This window comes from Aristolochia californica, unplaced genomic scaffold (assembly GCF_029961685.1).
Source record: "Aristolochia californica isolate CCGP_79_NKW_82.1479 unplaced genomic scaffold, dmAriCali1.0.hap1 SCAF_9, whole genome shotgun sequence".
Lineage (NCBI taxonomy): Eukaryota > Viridiplantae > Streptophyta > Magnoliopsida > Piperales > Aristolochiaceae > Aristolochia > Aristolochia californica.
In genome coordinates, this window is record NW_027182290.1 from 28,392,919 (window position 1) to 28,406,731 (window position 13,813).

General features: G+C 38.5%; 1 protein-coding gene across 1 annotated transcript; it reads left to right on the top strand.

Annotated features, from left to right (window-relative positions):
* The first annotated feature begins 11,760 nt into the window (after positions 1-11,760).
* On the top strand, positions 11,761-13,237 carry LOC137941878 (AAA-ATPase ASD, mitochondrial-like). Its single transcript, XM_068787485.1, has 2 exons — positions 11,761-12,757; positions 13,017-13,237. The coding sequence occupies exons 1-2, from the start codon at positions 11,761-11,763 to the stop codon at positions 13,067-13,069; spliced, it is 1,050 nt and encodes a 349-aa protein (XP_068643586.1). The 3' UTR covers positions 13,070-13,237.
* Positions 13,238-13,813: the final 576 nt, after the last annotated feature.

The following is a 13,813-nucleotide window of genomic DNA, read 5'->3' on the forward strand; positions in this document are numbered from 1 at the left end:
CCAGTCGAGAAACTGGTTGGCGACGAAAATCTTTCAACGAGCGGAAAATATACGAGTCCCGGACGATCGGTTCTGTCTGGAGATGTCACTCAGTGGAATAACAGAGAGCTAACACACCGAAACTCGTTCAAGGCCGTTCTCTGGTGAAATTTCTCCTTCGGACCAGACAGAGAGCAACCGGGACCTTTCAAAAATAAACAGAGTGTCGTTGGATGACAATCTCTCTGTCACCGGCAAACCTAACCAGGCCGCGTCCCCTCCGGCGATGACATTGTCAAAGATGACCTCCGAAGATATGGACTCGCAGGTATGACGCTATTAAGCCAAAGCAACTCGGCTCAACTCAGATACGAAAAAAAATTGTGTGCAATAAAAAAAACTTAACAAAATCAATGGACTAGGCAAAAGGTATCAAAATTTAAATCTGAATTTCAGCGACTATGAAAAAAAAAACTTCAATACGAGAAAAGAAAATAATGGGTTTCTGAAATACTGAAAACCATATTACGAGTCATGAAAATCAAAGCTTTAATACTATGTTGATTTTCAGGACTCCATGAATTTAGCTTACGGAGAAAAAGGGAGAGAGAGCCATTGGGAGAAAGCTGGAGGAAGAAAGGGTTATGGACTTGATGTCCTAACACTCCCCCTGAAGCTCTATTTATAGATTAATAAAACTATTATATTACAATAATACCCCTAAACTTAGGGTTTATAGTTTTAACCTTGGAACTTTAATCTAATTACATCAATGTCATCTCTATGAGATGACCTTTTATTTACCATCTTGCCATCATTGTATGTGTATGGGCCATCTCTTTGATCTGTGGGCCTTGAGCCTATTTTCTATATCTCTTGGATGCATGGGTTTTCCTTGGTCTTATGGGTGGGCCTATCTTCTAATACACTTGTATATGTGGACCTTCCTTAGTCGTGTGGGTCATGCTGGTATTTGGTTGGATGTGCAAATCCGAATTTAAGCTAACTTTTTTGCTTAACTTTTTGAGTTGCTAATGTTGGTTAATTTTCTTATTTGTGTTCAAAATTTAATCAAGATTTTACCAAATTGAGTATCTTTCCTTCATTAAGTTTTCTTTGTTTGATCTAACATTACATTAGTTTCCTTAAGAGAAGTCTTTTCCTATATGAGTTTAATTTCCTTTTTACCAAAATCTGAAATTTTGAATTAGAAAGTGTTGTTTCCTTATTATAAATTAAAAATATTAGTAACCTAAATCTCCCATATTCCAGAATTTATCTCAAATTGGTCAAGTTGTGTTAAAAAATTAATTGTCTTATGTAGAATTTAGGATCCCGTGAGAAGGACTTTAGATCAAGGAAAAATAAGAAGAAGAAGAGAGAAAAGGAGAGGAGAAGAAGAAGGACGTAGATGGAGAGAGTTTGGATTAAGGGGAGAAGAGATTGGACTAACCAAGGATGATGGAGGCTGGAAAAATATTTAGAAAAAAGAGGGGAGAGCTTCAATGCTCTACCTCTTAGCCAATGCCTTTATTTTTAGCTTTAGCCCTTAGGGCTACAACTTGATAAAATAAAAGACATAAAAGGAACATGTATTTACATCTTTATGCCATATTTATGGAAAACATCAAATTTTACCCTTATGCCACCACTTTGACGTGTGGGCTTCTAGCCTTGAGCTTGTGGGCTTGAGCCAATCTTCCAACACCTTATATGAGAAGGTTATTTTAAGAAAGTTTCTATTATTATGTTTCATCTCAAAAAGTTTCTTATTGAACATATTTTATTTAAGTTTCCTCGATCATCATTTTCATAGAGAATTATTTTTCTATCTCCCTCTTCGGTCATACATGGTCAAATTTATTATGATATTTCAGTACTACCACTACAATCTCTTGCTTATTACGGGCTATTGCTCTTTTACTCAGTTGCCTTTCTCCTACCAAACTTTTTTGACTCTCATTTTCCCTCTTTTGCCAACCCCTTGGTACATTGCTTTAGTTGGTCCTCTTTTTATATATAGGTGGTTTTAAGTCCATTGAGACTTTTTTATTGGTACCCTCTGGGTTTTTATCATTATCTTTTGAGTGAAATGCATTACTCTCTTTTGTGATTATTATCACTATTTTGTTCAAAATCATTTGATGTTGGTTTCAACTCCTACTTTATCACCCGTGTCTTTTACTTTTTGACAATATTTATCCGATTGAGTACTTATCATTGGGACACTTTGATGACGGAGATAATTACTACAACTTTTTTTTTTGTTTCAAGCTAGGATCACAACCATTATCGCCCATCTTTAGGGGGAGAATAGAAGGAGAAATATGAAGGGTGAAATTGGAAGTTGAGTGTTTCAGTAGTTGCACCTCCCTTCAAATTGAATTATGGGTATTGCTATCATTTGAGAAGAAGAAGTATAATCTACAATGAAGAATTCCACGTGTTATGGTGATAAAATTTTATGTGACTAGAATATCCATGAAAGGGGGAGAATAATAAGAGAACAAGATGAAGACTACAAGCAAGATGTGAACAAGAACAAGATGAATTAAAGCAAGGCAATCAAAATTTCTTTTCAAATACACAATTTTCTTGACCAAGATTATTTGCAAAGTAAAGTAACGAAAACCAACTTGAGGGGGAGTGTTAAAAGATACATGATTAGTTAATAAGGAGAACATCCATAAAGATGACAAAGAATTGCAATTACTCAAGCTAGTGTATGTCTCTTATGTCTTTTCATTTTGAATCATGTAGCCCTAAAAGAATTTCAGTAATTGTAAACACCTTCCAACAACTATAAATATAGCCTCAAGGCACGTGGTAGAGCGTTCAAGCGGCTTCCTCTTGACTCAAATTCGTCCTCACACCTCTCTCTTTTCATTTTATTTCTCTCCCTTGGTTTCTTCTCTCCTCTCTCCTAAAAGCTAAACTTCCGCTCTTATCACCCTCCCTTGAGATCTCTTGTATTTATGTGTTGGCCTTAGAAATCAACAAACTCCTCAACAAAAAGGTGTTGTTGAGAGAAGAAATAGAACCTTAATTGAGATGAGAAGAGTTATGCTACATACATAAAAACATGCCACATAAATTTTTGGCTGAAGCCATAAATACCATTTGCTACATCATAAACCAAGTGAACATGAGGCACATTCTCAACAAAAGTCTTAATGAATTGTATAAGGGCACCCTTCCCAACATCACCTATTTATGAACCTTTGAATGCACAATGTATTCACATTGAAAGAACCAATGGAAATATTAGGGAAGTTTGACTCTATGGCTGATATAGAATTTTTCTTGGTTATTCAATTCATTTTTAGGCATATAGAGCTTTTAACAAGACATCTATGAGAGTCGGGGAGTAGGTATAGGTTGAGTTTGATGAATCTGATTCGCCAAGTCTAGCCCCAACTCCAATTTTTGATGATGAAGAGGGAAACCCCTCTAATTCATCTCCAGGATTTCAATCTCAAGAACAAAATCTTGGAGAGAACCCAAATGAGGCAAATAACTAGGAAGAACCACCTATGGAGCCAAAGAAATATTGATCACACCCTAGAACAAATCATTGGTGACCACAAAAAAAATTGCATCTAGAAGATGATGAAATTATGGAAAACTATGTCTTCATTTCTCAAATAAAGCCCAAATTTTTTGCTAAAACTGAAAAAAAAATGACTTTTGAATTTTGGAAATTCAAGAGGAATTGAATCGATTTGAAAGAAACAAAGTTTGGACTCTAGTAGCTAGACCCAAAAATCAACAAGTCATAGGAACTAAATGGGTTTTTAGGAACAAAGGCAAAGAGGAAAACCAAGTAGTAAGAAATAAAGTTAGATTAGTTGCCAAAGGATATAGCCAAGAAAAAGGAATTGATTTCAAATAAACTTATGCACAAATTAGAGGTAATTCGAATCCTATTAGCCTATGTTTGTCGCATGAAGTTCAAATTGTACCAAATGGATTTAAAAAGTGCATTCCTAAAAGGGTACATTCAAGAAGAAGTTTATGTTGAACAATCCGTATGTTTAGAAGACATGAACAAGCTTGATCATGTATAAAAATTACATAAAGTATTATATGGGTGTTGAAAGATATAGACAAGATTAAGTGTCATTATTGTAAATATCATATATTTTTTATTTCTTCTTCACTCTTTCTAGGGTTAGGGGTATACTTGTAATTTATGTACTCTTGATATCTATAAATAAAGGTTAAGAGGAAAGGTTTGGAGATAAGCCCACAACCCTAATTCACCCCTCAATTCTCTCCTCTACGTGCTCACCAATCTCCTCTCTCCTAGTCGTCCTTTCTCTTCTTCTTCCTCTTCTTGTCTTCTTCTTCCTTCTCTCTTCCATTATCTTAGGTTGAAGACTTTATATTATGGAATCCTGAAATCATCATGGTATCAGAGTTTTTCTACTCAGATTATGATTCACGAAGGAAATGATTGACATGGAGGAGTTGCATGACAAAGATTAGCTCTTTCTCTTATTCTTGGATCTAAACCAGCAGATACCCCATGCTTCTTGTCAGTATTATAACAGATTTTCGTTGCATATGCTGATATGTAATTTTTTGTTGCTGCTAATGTGCTAGTGGTATCAATACTTTTGTTTTATGCTGAGCATGCTAATCTCCTTGTTTATAACTCTGAACTAATTTTTCTTCTGTTGTCATTTAGTATTGTCGTATGATACTATTCGATAAAAAAATCTCCTTGAATCCTTGAATATGCAAGTACCTACGTTGTTTTCTATTGAGCCTACTAATCTACAACCTTTTTGTTGAGCTAGCTTGAGTGCCATGTGAACATTTTAATTTTGATATTCGGATCCAATTGCCCAGCGCTGACATGGTTTCCATTGAGTACATTTCAATGCAATTAGCTAGCTTTTCAAGTACCAAATGCTAGCAAAAAGAGCACTAAAGATGTTGAGCTTGGCAAGTACCAAATGAAATTCCTCCTAGCAAAGAGCACTAAAGACCTGCTCCAGTAATTTCAAGTAATCCAACAATTGACGTGCCTCTGTTAATACCTCACTAGCTGCATCATTGCCCCAAGCATGGATGTTTGGACGGGCTTTCTTGCCGTTTGAGTAATCTGAAGCATGCATCTGGTAGTCAAAACACTTTGGAGCCTCTCATATGTTTTTGCTGCTACCATCTCTTAGACATGTGCTACATAGAAAAGGAAACAAAATGTTCAAAGGAAATTTGCTTTGTCCGATCGAATGACAGTATTAGAACCTGATTGGAGTGTAGGATGAAAGTATTAGCAATTGATGGAAGAAGTTGTTATTTTTTTATTTTTTTATCACGCTGCTATCTGGGAAAGTTATTAGTAAGTAGGGGTGGCATCGAGTCTAGCCGAGCTCAAACCTGCCTATGTTCGAGCTGGGCCTGATATAAATATTTCGAACTCGAGCTCAAGCCTAAAATGGTAATCGAGCTCCAACCTATATTTAAAACTTTACATAAAATACATATCAAATACATAAACTATTCTCTTGAGATGTAACAAAAGCAGTTCAATTTTCATAAACTTTTGCTCATGTCAATCATCAATTCCTTTACAAATTTCATAGAACTCTGCTTGTGGAAAGAGATATGTTATAGGTTCTACAGAATGATAAATAAGGTAGAAACACACACACACACACAAAAAAAAAAACAGAGAAAATCAAGAACAGTGAATATCATGTTCCCTTTTTTGGATTGTTACATCTTAATACTCTTAATTTTCAGAACAGGAAAAAAAGGACATTTCATTGTAAGCATATCAATCACTATAGAAACTTCCAGACTTAACAAACCTATGACACATACATGATGCCCTGCCCTCTTATAAATGTCAAGCGCTCTAACAACATCCTACTGCTACATCTCAAAAAGCTGCAAAAAAGGTTAACAACTAAATCATAAACACTATCCACAGAGTAGACTGTACATGTATGGCGAACTATGAATTCCAATTCCACTCAATTGAACATCAATGTGTGGACTATTTCCAGCTCAATTGGATGTGTTCTCAAAAGCTCATAGTTTGATATCTAGTTTTTTTTTTTTTTTAACTAAAGTTGGTTTTATCATTAAAGTAGAAACTAGAAATCCATTTTTGGGTTTTGAAGTTTAACTCAATTCAAGAGGTTACCATGCCCACCCATCCTAATCTGACAAAGATAACATAGTACATATTCCACTATCCAACTATCTGTAATCCATATCCAAAATATGATATTTCATATGTATTCATATCCTCCCCAGTAACATTGTTAGTTGGACATAACATAAAAAAACATTTTGTTAGATTATCAGTTTCTAATAGGTTGGATATTAAAATGTTGATTACCATTTAGTCCTATAAAAATATGTTACAAAATGAAGCTATTACCAGACTCATTCTCCAACTAGACAGTGGAGTGCTCTACCATGTCAACCAAATTAAGAGTACCATCATTAATGATATTGAAAAGTTTGACATTTTCACCAGCAACTTGCAGGAAGATAATAATATTTTAGAGGGTTAGAAACCAAAAAAGTATGCTTGATAAATAAAATAATTGAGAAAGATGTGCTCACAATTGTGAGTGCATATTGGATCACATTATTAGATACAACTACTCCTTCTGGCTACAAAAATGTAAGAAGTCAAAAAACATAATAATTGCAGTCAGATTAGACCAATAAAAGAATGATTCATGGTATATTGGTGTTGCTAAGAATTTCACAAACAACTCTCTGTTAGCTATGAAAGTTAAAGTAACAACTTACTACTTGCTGTTGCAAAGTAGGTAACTGCTCCAGTGTTGGAAGATGGGCCCAAGCCCACTCGATTAAGGAATGCCCATATATCTAAGAGTATTGGAAGATGGGTCCAAGCCCATAAGATATGGACCGACAAAAGATGGGCCCAAGCCCTCATTACCAAGGAAGGCCCACATATCTAAGAATGTTGAAAGATGGGCCCAAGCACATAAAATATGGACCGACATAAGAGTTTCAGTTTAAAGGTGTTTTAGTCATGTTAATCTTCTATTTATATTGAGTTATTTGATTATTCTAGGACTTATCTTTAAGAGTTAGAGTTTCGGTGTAATTGGGACAAGGGTAGTTTAATTGTAGTTAGACTCTACTTCTTTCCTCTATTATAAATAGAGGTTCATATACCCTGATTATAATAAGTCAATGAAGTATTTATCTTTTCCATAAATTCAACATGGTATTAGAGCAGGTTATGTGAGTTGACTTTGTCAACCCACAGAGATAATGTGATCCCTTTCTAATCCATTATCTTTAGCAATTTAGGTTCGTGTTTATTTTTTTTAGTCCCTACACCCATTATTTGCTTTACTTTTTCACCTTTATACTGCTATTTTATTTCTTGGAGCTTCTGGGTATGACTAGAGACCACGGCCATCCCTCTCTGTCTCTGATGCTGCTCTCCCACTCTGTTCAACTTCGGGATCTTACTGGGTTACGTCGCAAATTACCTCTTCACCAAGCTGCCATTTCCATCGCTGAGTCATCTTGTCGTTTCTGATGCTCCATTAACAAAGTTGTTTTCAAAATAAGATATAGAACCGGAATGTAATATTTTTCGTCCAGATTGACAGCAAGGTGTCAATACTCCATTTGAGATTCCATGCCCGGGAAACATTTAGGAAAGTTTCCTTCGCTGATTTTTTTGTGTTGTTTCTTCGGGATATTATTGCTCTTAATTTGAAAGATCTCAACCAGCGCTGGTAATATTTCACATTGCTATAAATCAGGCAAACACGTTGCTGTTATTCTGGATATTATTTTGAAAAATCGTAAATTCAAGCTCCTACTGTGTTGTTCGGATTCTATTCTTGTTCTCACCCGTTGCCTCTTGCTCTACTATATCTCAGCCATTCTGCACTGGCATCCTCTTCAATCTTGCCAAATATAATCTATGACAACAGATTTCAGAAATTTCGTCATTGTACATCTTCTCTAATACAGTTTTTTTGGGAAGTTACTAATCATCTATTATCATGGGGAGATAATCTTGAACTGCTAATTTCTCGGATGCGTTGTTGTTCCGCTCTGTTTAGCGGCGGAGAAGTCGACCCATTGTTGCTGATTTAAATTGTTTCCTAAGTTTGGAAACCATTTTTAATCCAGCGCATTACTATGGCGCATATATTATCCTTATCAAGTCAACCCTGTGAACCGGGCTACCCGTCTAGTTGCTGTTGAGCTGAACCAGTCTACTGAGCTAACTCAAGCCAAATTGGTCTGAGTCAACCCGACCAGGTCAACCCGACTAGGGCCACTTATGTTTCTGCCTTGGTATACATGTCCGGGTCCCAAGTTTTATATATATTTCTTCCGTGATTCGGCTATATTGATCTACTATTTGACTTGGTGCAACTTGGTTCTCTAACTAGATTATTATCTTGAGGTATTCGCAATATTCCGTTGATCAACATATTATTTGGTGCAAATACTTGCTTCAATTTATTTCATGGGTCCTTTTACAAGGTTTGTTATTTTGGTTCGTGTTATGTGGGCTCAAACCCATTTCAGTTGTTGCTATTGTGTCTCTTTGGATGAGACATTATTATTGAAGAAGTGGTGGCCTCAGTATCTTTTTTCATACGATCCTTGATTTGACTCTCACACATATCTTTGGGCCAACCTTTATTGTAACCTTTTGAGTATTGCTTCGGTTGGGAATTTAAGTCCATCAAGTAAACATATGGGTGTTGCAAAACTCGACTCTTTTCAAATTTCCATCATGACAGAAAACTCAAATCTTTTGCATTCGCCATCTGAAACTCAAAAGCGGAGGCAGTGCCGCACAAGTGGAGTTTCGATGTCTGCCATGAAGCTGTTCGAAAAACACGTATTTCCAAGACAAATTGTGCTTGCGACATCAGAGCTTCTCTTTCTGGCTTCGACGACTTATGACATACACAAAAAACACAAAAAATAGTTAGAATTGAAGTCTGAAGCTTTCTGTTTTGAAAGCATCTTCCCACCTTCCACTCATTGTTGAAGTCCCGCCTTTCCTCCGACCTTGTGCTAGACCAGATGCTGTCATCAAGAAGTTGGCCTTTGGATGCCGCACTCCAAATACTATTGTTGATCGACAGATTCATGAAATTTGTCGATTGCAGCCAGAGCTTATTGCTGAATTGCCAAAACTACTAACTGCTATTTTTTAGAAATTTTGCTAGTCTCTCAAATGGCTCGTCTCCTTGACTCGCTAGAGCGGATTAATCATCCTGGCTTTATAGAATATTACTGCTGATTTTTTGGAAACTCCTATGGCCTCCTCTGGTCATTTTTTTTGTTGATTACTCTGCTAGACCTGCTTGATAAAATCTTATTTCTATCGTTGCTGCTATTTTTTTGGAAATCACAGAATTGTCTCTGCCGCTCATCCCTCCCTACTCGGCAATCACCAGGAGCCGCTTCGGGAGGACGAAGACACTATCCAGTCTGCCAGATCATTTTTGCCTTTTTTTTGGAAACTCTCCGCCACGAATAATTGGTGAATTATTGTTTCTGGAGTCTTAGAAATCACCAGCGTCGCGGGGAAGAAGTAGACTTATTTTTGGCCTCGGTTATATGGGTCCGGGTCCCGAGTTCTATACATATTTTTTCCGTAACTCGGCTATATTGGTCTACTATTTGACTCGTCCTGACTCAGTTCTTTGTCTCTGGCTGGATTATTATTTTGAAGTAATAACAATTTATTCCATGGTTAGCATATTATTTGGTGCACAGACTCGCAGCGGATTATTTTATGGGTCCTTTTTGAATATTTTCATTATTTGGTACATGTTATTGGGCTTAGGCCCATTTTAGCTACTACTATTGTGTCTATTTGGCTAAGACATTATTATAGAAGGACTTCTCAGTTGCTGATTTTTGTCAGCATTGATTATTCTAATGAAAAAAAAACACATGGTGGCCCCAGAATATTATCTTCTGGGTAATTACCCGTCACCCCCCTTAATTGGCATTTATTACACTTACTATTTGAGAGTCGGTGTCCTATGGAGGGACATGGTTATAGAGGAGTTTTATTACACTTATGAGCACTACGTATAGACACACTACCTATAGAAGATAGGAGTGTGCCCTACATCATGAGTTACTTGACTGGAGTATAGAGTAATGTCTTACGGCTTGGAGTGATTTTACTCTCACTTATATTATACTAGTTGGGCCTCATAGAAGAGACCACCAGCTTGAGGGGAAGTGTTGAAAAATATAGGAGACTGCCATTTTATACAGGAAGATCTTATACACCATTTGCAGCAAGTTGGACGTTCATAAATAGGTTCAAGCCCATAAGACCAAGGAAGGTCCATAGGCCTACATAATGATGGCAGGATGGTAAATAAATAGTCATTTCATAGAGATAGCATTGATGTAATTAGGTTAAGTTCTAAGGACATAATTATAATATTATAGATTTATTAATCTATAAATAGAGCTTCAAGGGAAGGGTTAGGACAATATCAACTCAAAGAGAAACTGTAAACTTTCCTTAAAAAAAAAACAATAACGTGCATAATTCTTTCCTTACTAAATATAGAAAAAAATCTTTGAGAGTTCTGAAAACATAAACTTTCCTTACTACGTGAGTTTCAGTTTATGTTAAATTTACGTTGTTCAAGTCTAACAGGAAGCAGTAAACCAATTTTCTAAAATACGATAGCAAGGTTTTAGAAAATCTTTGCAACAACTCGAACAAGGAAGGCTTCTTACACACACACTTTTTTTTTATCGCTCTTTCATTATTATGACATCTGAATAAAATCTATGGCGACATTTGGGTTCTTCAAGTGAAATCACCATTGCCCAAGTTTCAGCGAGAGCATCCTGAACCTAGCTATAACCTCACCAGAGACTTCCCTCCACCTCCTCCCATGGAGAGCATCTCTGGAAAAGAGAAGATTCTTATGGAGGAACCTCCCCCCGATGCCTACGGCATCGACGAGCTGCTCGCTGCTCTCGCTTATAAGGTTCGGGCCTCCGACATGGCTGATGTCGCCCAAAAGCTCGAGCAGCTGGAGGTGGTCATGGGCGCCGGCCAAGAAGACGGTCTCCTTATTCATCTCACCTCCGTGGGAGGACGAGGGCGACAGAGGCGGCCGGCAAGCAGCAGTTGACGGCGATAGAGGCGGTGACAACAATGGACGGGAGGGGCCTGACGGTGACAGGGGTAGGAACAATTTTTTCCCCGTCACTCTCTCTCTCACTCCCGCTCTTGCTCCCGGTCCTGACTCAGCTCGTTAAAGAGCAGGCTAGACGAACCTTGATTTGGTCGAGCTCGGCTCGTTAATTTAAACGAGCCGATCCCGGATCTCGAACTCGGCTCGAGATCCAGGTATACCGAATCGAATTGAGCCGAGCTCGAGCCGTTCACGAGCCGACTCGGTTCGAGGCCACCCCTACCTCCCCCTTAAGTTTTTTTTATAGATACCAATAATTCAAAAATTACAATGGTACCTTTCACCCTAGTAGGAGTGAATAAGGAAGAAAGATCATAGGTTTTTAGGCGGTGAATACCAATATGGGAACATCAATAATAAAACTTTTGACGTCAACTATTATGGTGTGTAAATTTTCTATGCTTTAATTTTCATGCTTGTATGACTTCACTATTATGGTGACAAGGTGTCGATGATGTAATGAGCACGCGCAAAACCGAAGGCCCCGTCAGGTCTTCAACGTTTTTAATCTTTATATAGGAGATTGCGACGAAGACTATCAAGTTACGGGAGGAAGAAAATGGCAATGGACGCGATGGGATGGAGCAGCTTGGGCTCCGCTGCTGCAAGTTTAATGTTCTTATGGGCAGTCACCAGCCAGTATTTTCCCCACGGTCTGCAGATGTACCTTCAGAAATACATTGATAAAATCTGGAGCTTCGTCTACCCCTACGTCGAGATCACGTTCAAAGAGTACTCCGGCGAGCGTATGAAGCGGAGCGAGGTTTACGCCAGCATCCAGACGTACCTGAGCGCCACCACCGCCAAGCAGGCCAAGCGGTTGACGGCCGACGTGGTTAAGGACGGCAAAGATCTCGTCCTCTCCCTTGACGACTTCCAGCAGGTCACCGACCACTTCCGTGGCATCAAGTTCTGGTGGAGTTCCCGGAAAAGTACTTCCCAACGAAGCGTCATTTCATGGTACCCGGCTCAGGAGGATCCCAGATTTTACCGGCTCACCGTTCACCGGAAGCATCGCCTCGTCGTCACCGATTATCTCCAGCATGTGAGGGACAAGGGCAAGGAGATCGAGGTGAAGTCCCGACAGAGGAAGCTCTATACGAACAATCCCACTTCGAATTGGTACGGATACAAGAGCAGCGTATGGAGCCATGTGGTGTTCGAACACCCAGCGACGTTCGACACGCTCGCCATGGAACCCCGGAAGAAGGAGGAGATTCTTCAAGAACTTGAGAGTTTTCGAAGGGGAAAAGATTTCTATCGAAAGATTGGAAAGGCTTGGAAAAGAGGGTACCTTCTGTATGGCCCGCCGGGTACAGGGAAATCCACCATGATCGCAGCCATGGCTAATTATCTAGATTATGATATCTATGATGTAGAATTGACTGCAGTCAAGGATAACGCGGCGCTGCGGAAGCTGCTGATAGAGACGACGGCCAAGTCCCTTATTGTGATCGAAGATATCGATTGTTCGGAGGACTTATCCGGCAAGCGGAAATGGAAAGTAGAGATCCCCGAGGCGGATCAGACTGAAAATCCTCCTCCACCTGGACCAGGTAAGAAAGAAGAGAATAACATTAGCAAAGTTACTCTCTCTGGCCTGCTCAATTTCGTCGATGGTCTCTGGTCTTCGTGCGGAGGAGAACGAATCATCGTCTTCACTACAAATCATGTGGAGAAGCTGGACCCGGCTTTGATTCGGAAGGGCCGAATGGATAAGCACATCGAGCTCTCCTACTGTTGCTTTGAGACTTTTAAAGTGCTGGCTAGAAACTACCTGAGTATTGATTCACACCCTCTCTTTGAAACTGTCAGGGAGCTTTTGGGTGAATGCAAAATCACACCAGCTGATGTTGCCGAGAATTTGATGCCTAAATCTACCACAGCAGTAGAGAGTAGTATCCAGCGATGCCTTGAAAGTCTGATCGAAGATCTTCAAAAAGCCAAGGAAGAAGCAGTTATTCAGGCTGAAGAGAACAGCAAAGAGAAGTCAGAAGCAGAAGCAACCATTACAAAAGAAGGAAGCAGCAAAGAAATGTCCAACGGAATTGAAAATGTTGTATCCCTCACAGACGGCACTAAGGATGAAGGAAACAACAGCAAAATGAATGGGAAGTTGGGAAATGATATTTAGTGAATATGTTCTCTATGTTGAGTAGTTTAAATTTGAATTTTGAAGAAAATAAGAAATGATTGTATCTTACTTATGATGGAAAGATACACTGTTTTCTTGCATTCCTCGTGTGACAATCAAGTTACGATCTATATTGTTCCAACCCAGTTTTTCATAAAAGAACTAAGCATATCGAGGTGGGCTGTCATTTTGTGAGAGAAAGGTTGCTAGCAAGAATATTCACAACCCATAGACAACTTGCTGATATATTCACAAAGTTAGTATCCTCCAAAGTTCTCTCCACTGCATGTACCAAGCTGGAGATGTACGATGTTTTAGCTTAAAGGGGAGTGTTGAAAAGATGTAGACAAACTTAGGTGTCATTATAGTAAATATCTTATATTTTTAATCTCTTCTTCCATCTTTCTAGGGTAAAAGCTATACTAGGAATTTATGTATTCTTGACACCTATAAATAAATATTAAGGGGGTGGGTATGG

Coding starts and splice junctions, on each gene's coding strand:
- LOC137941878 (XM_068787485.1), top strand. CDS start 11,761: ATGGCAATGGACGCGATGGGATGGAGCAGCTTGGGCTCCGCTGCTGCA. Junction 12,758..13,016: donor TCCTCCTCCACCTGGACCAG/GTAAGAAAGAAG, acceptor TGAAACTGTCAG/GGAGCTTTTGGGTGAATGCA.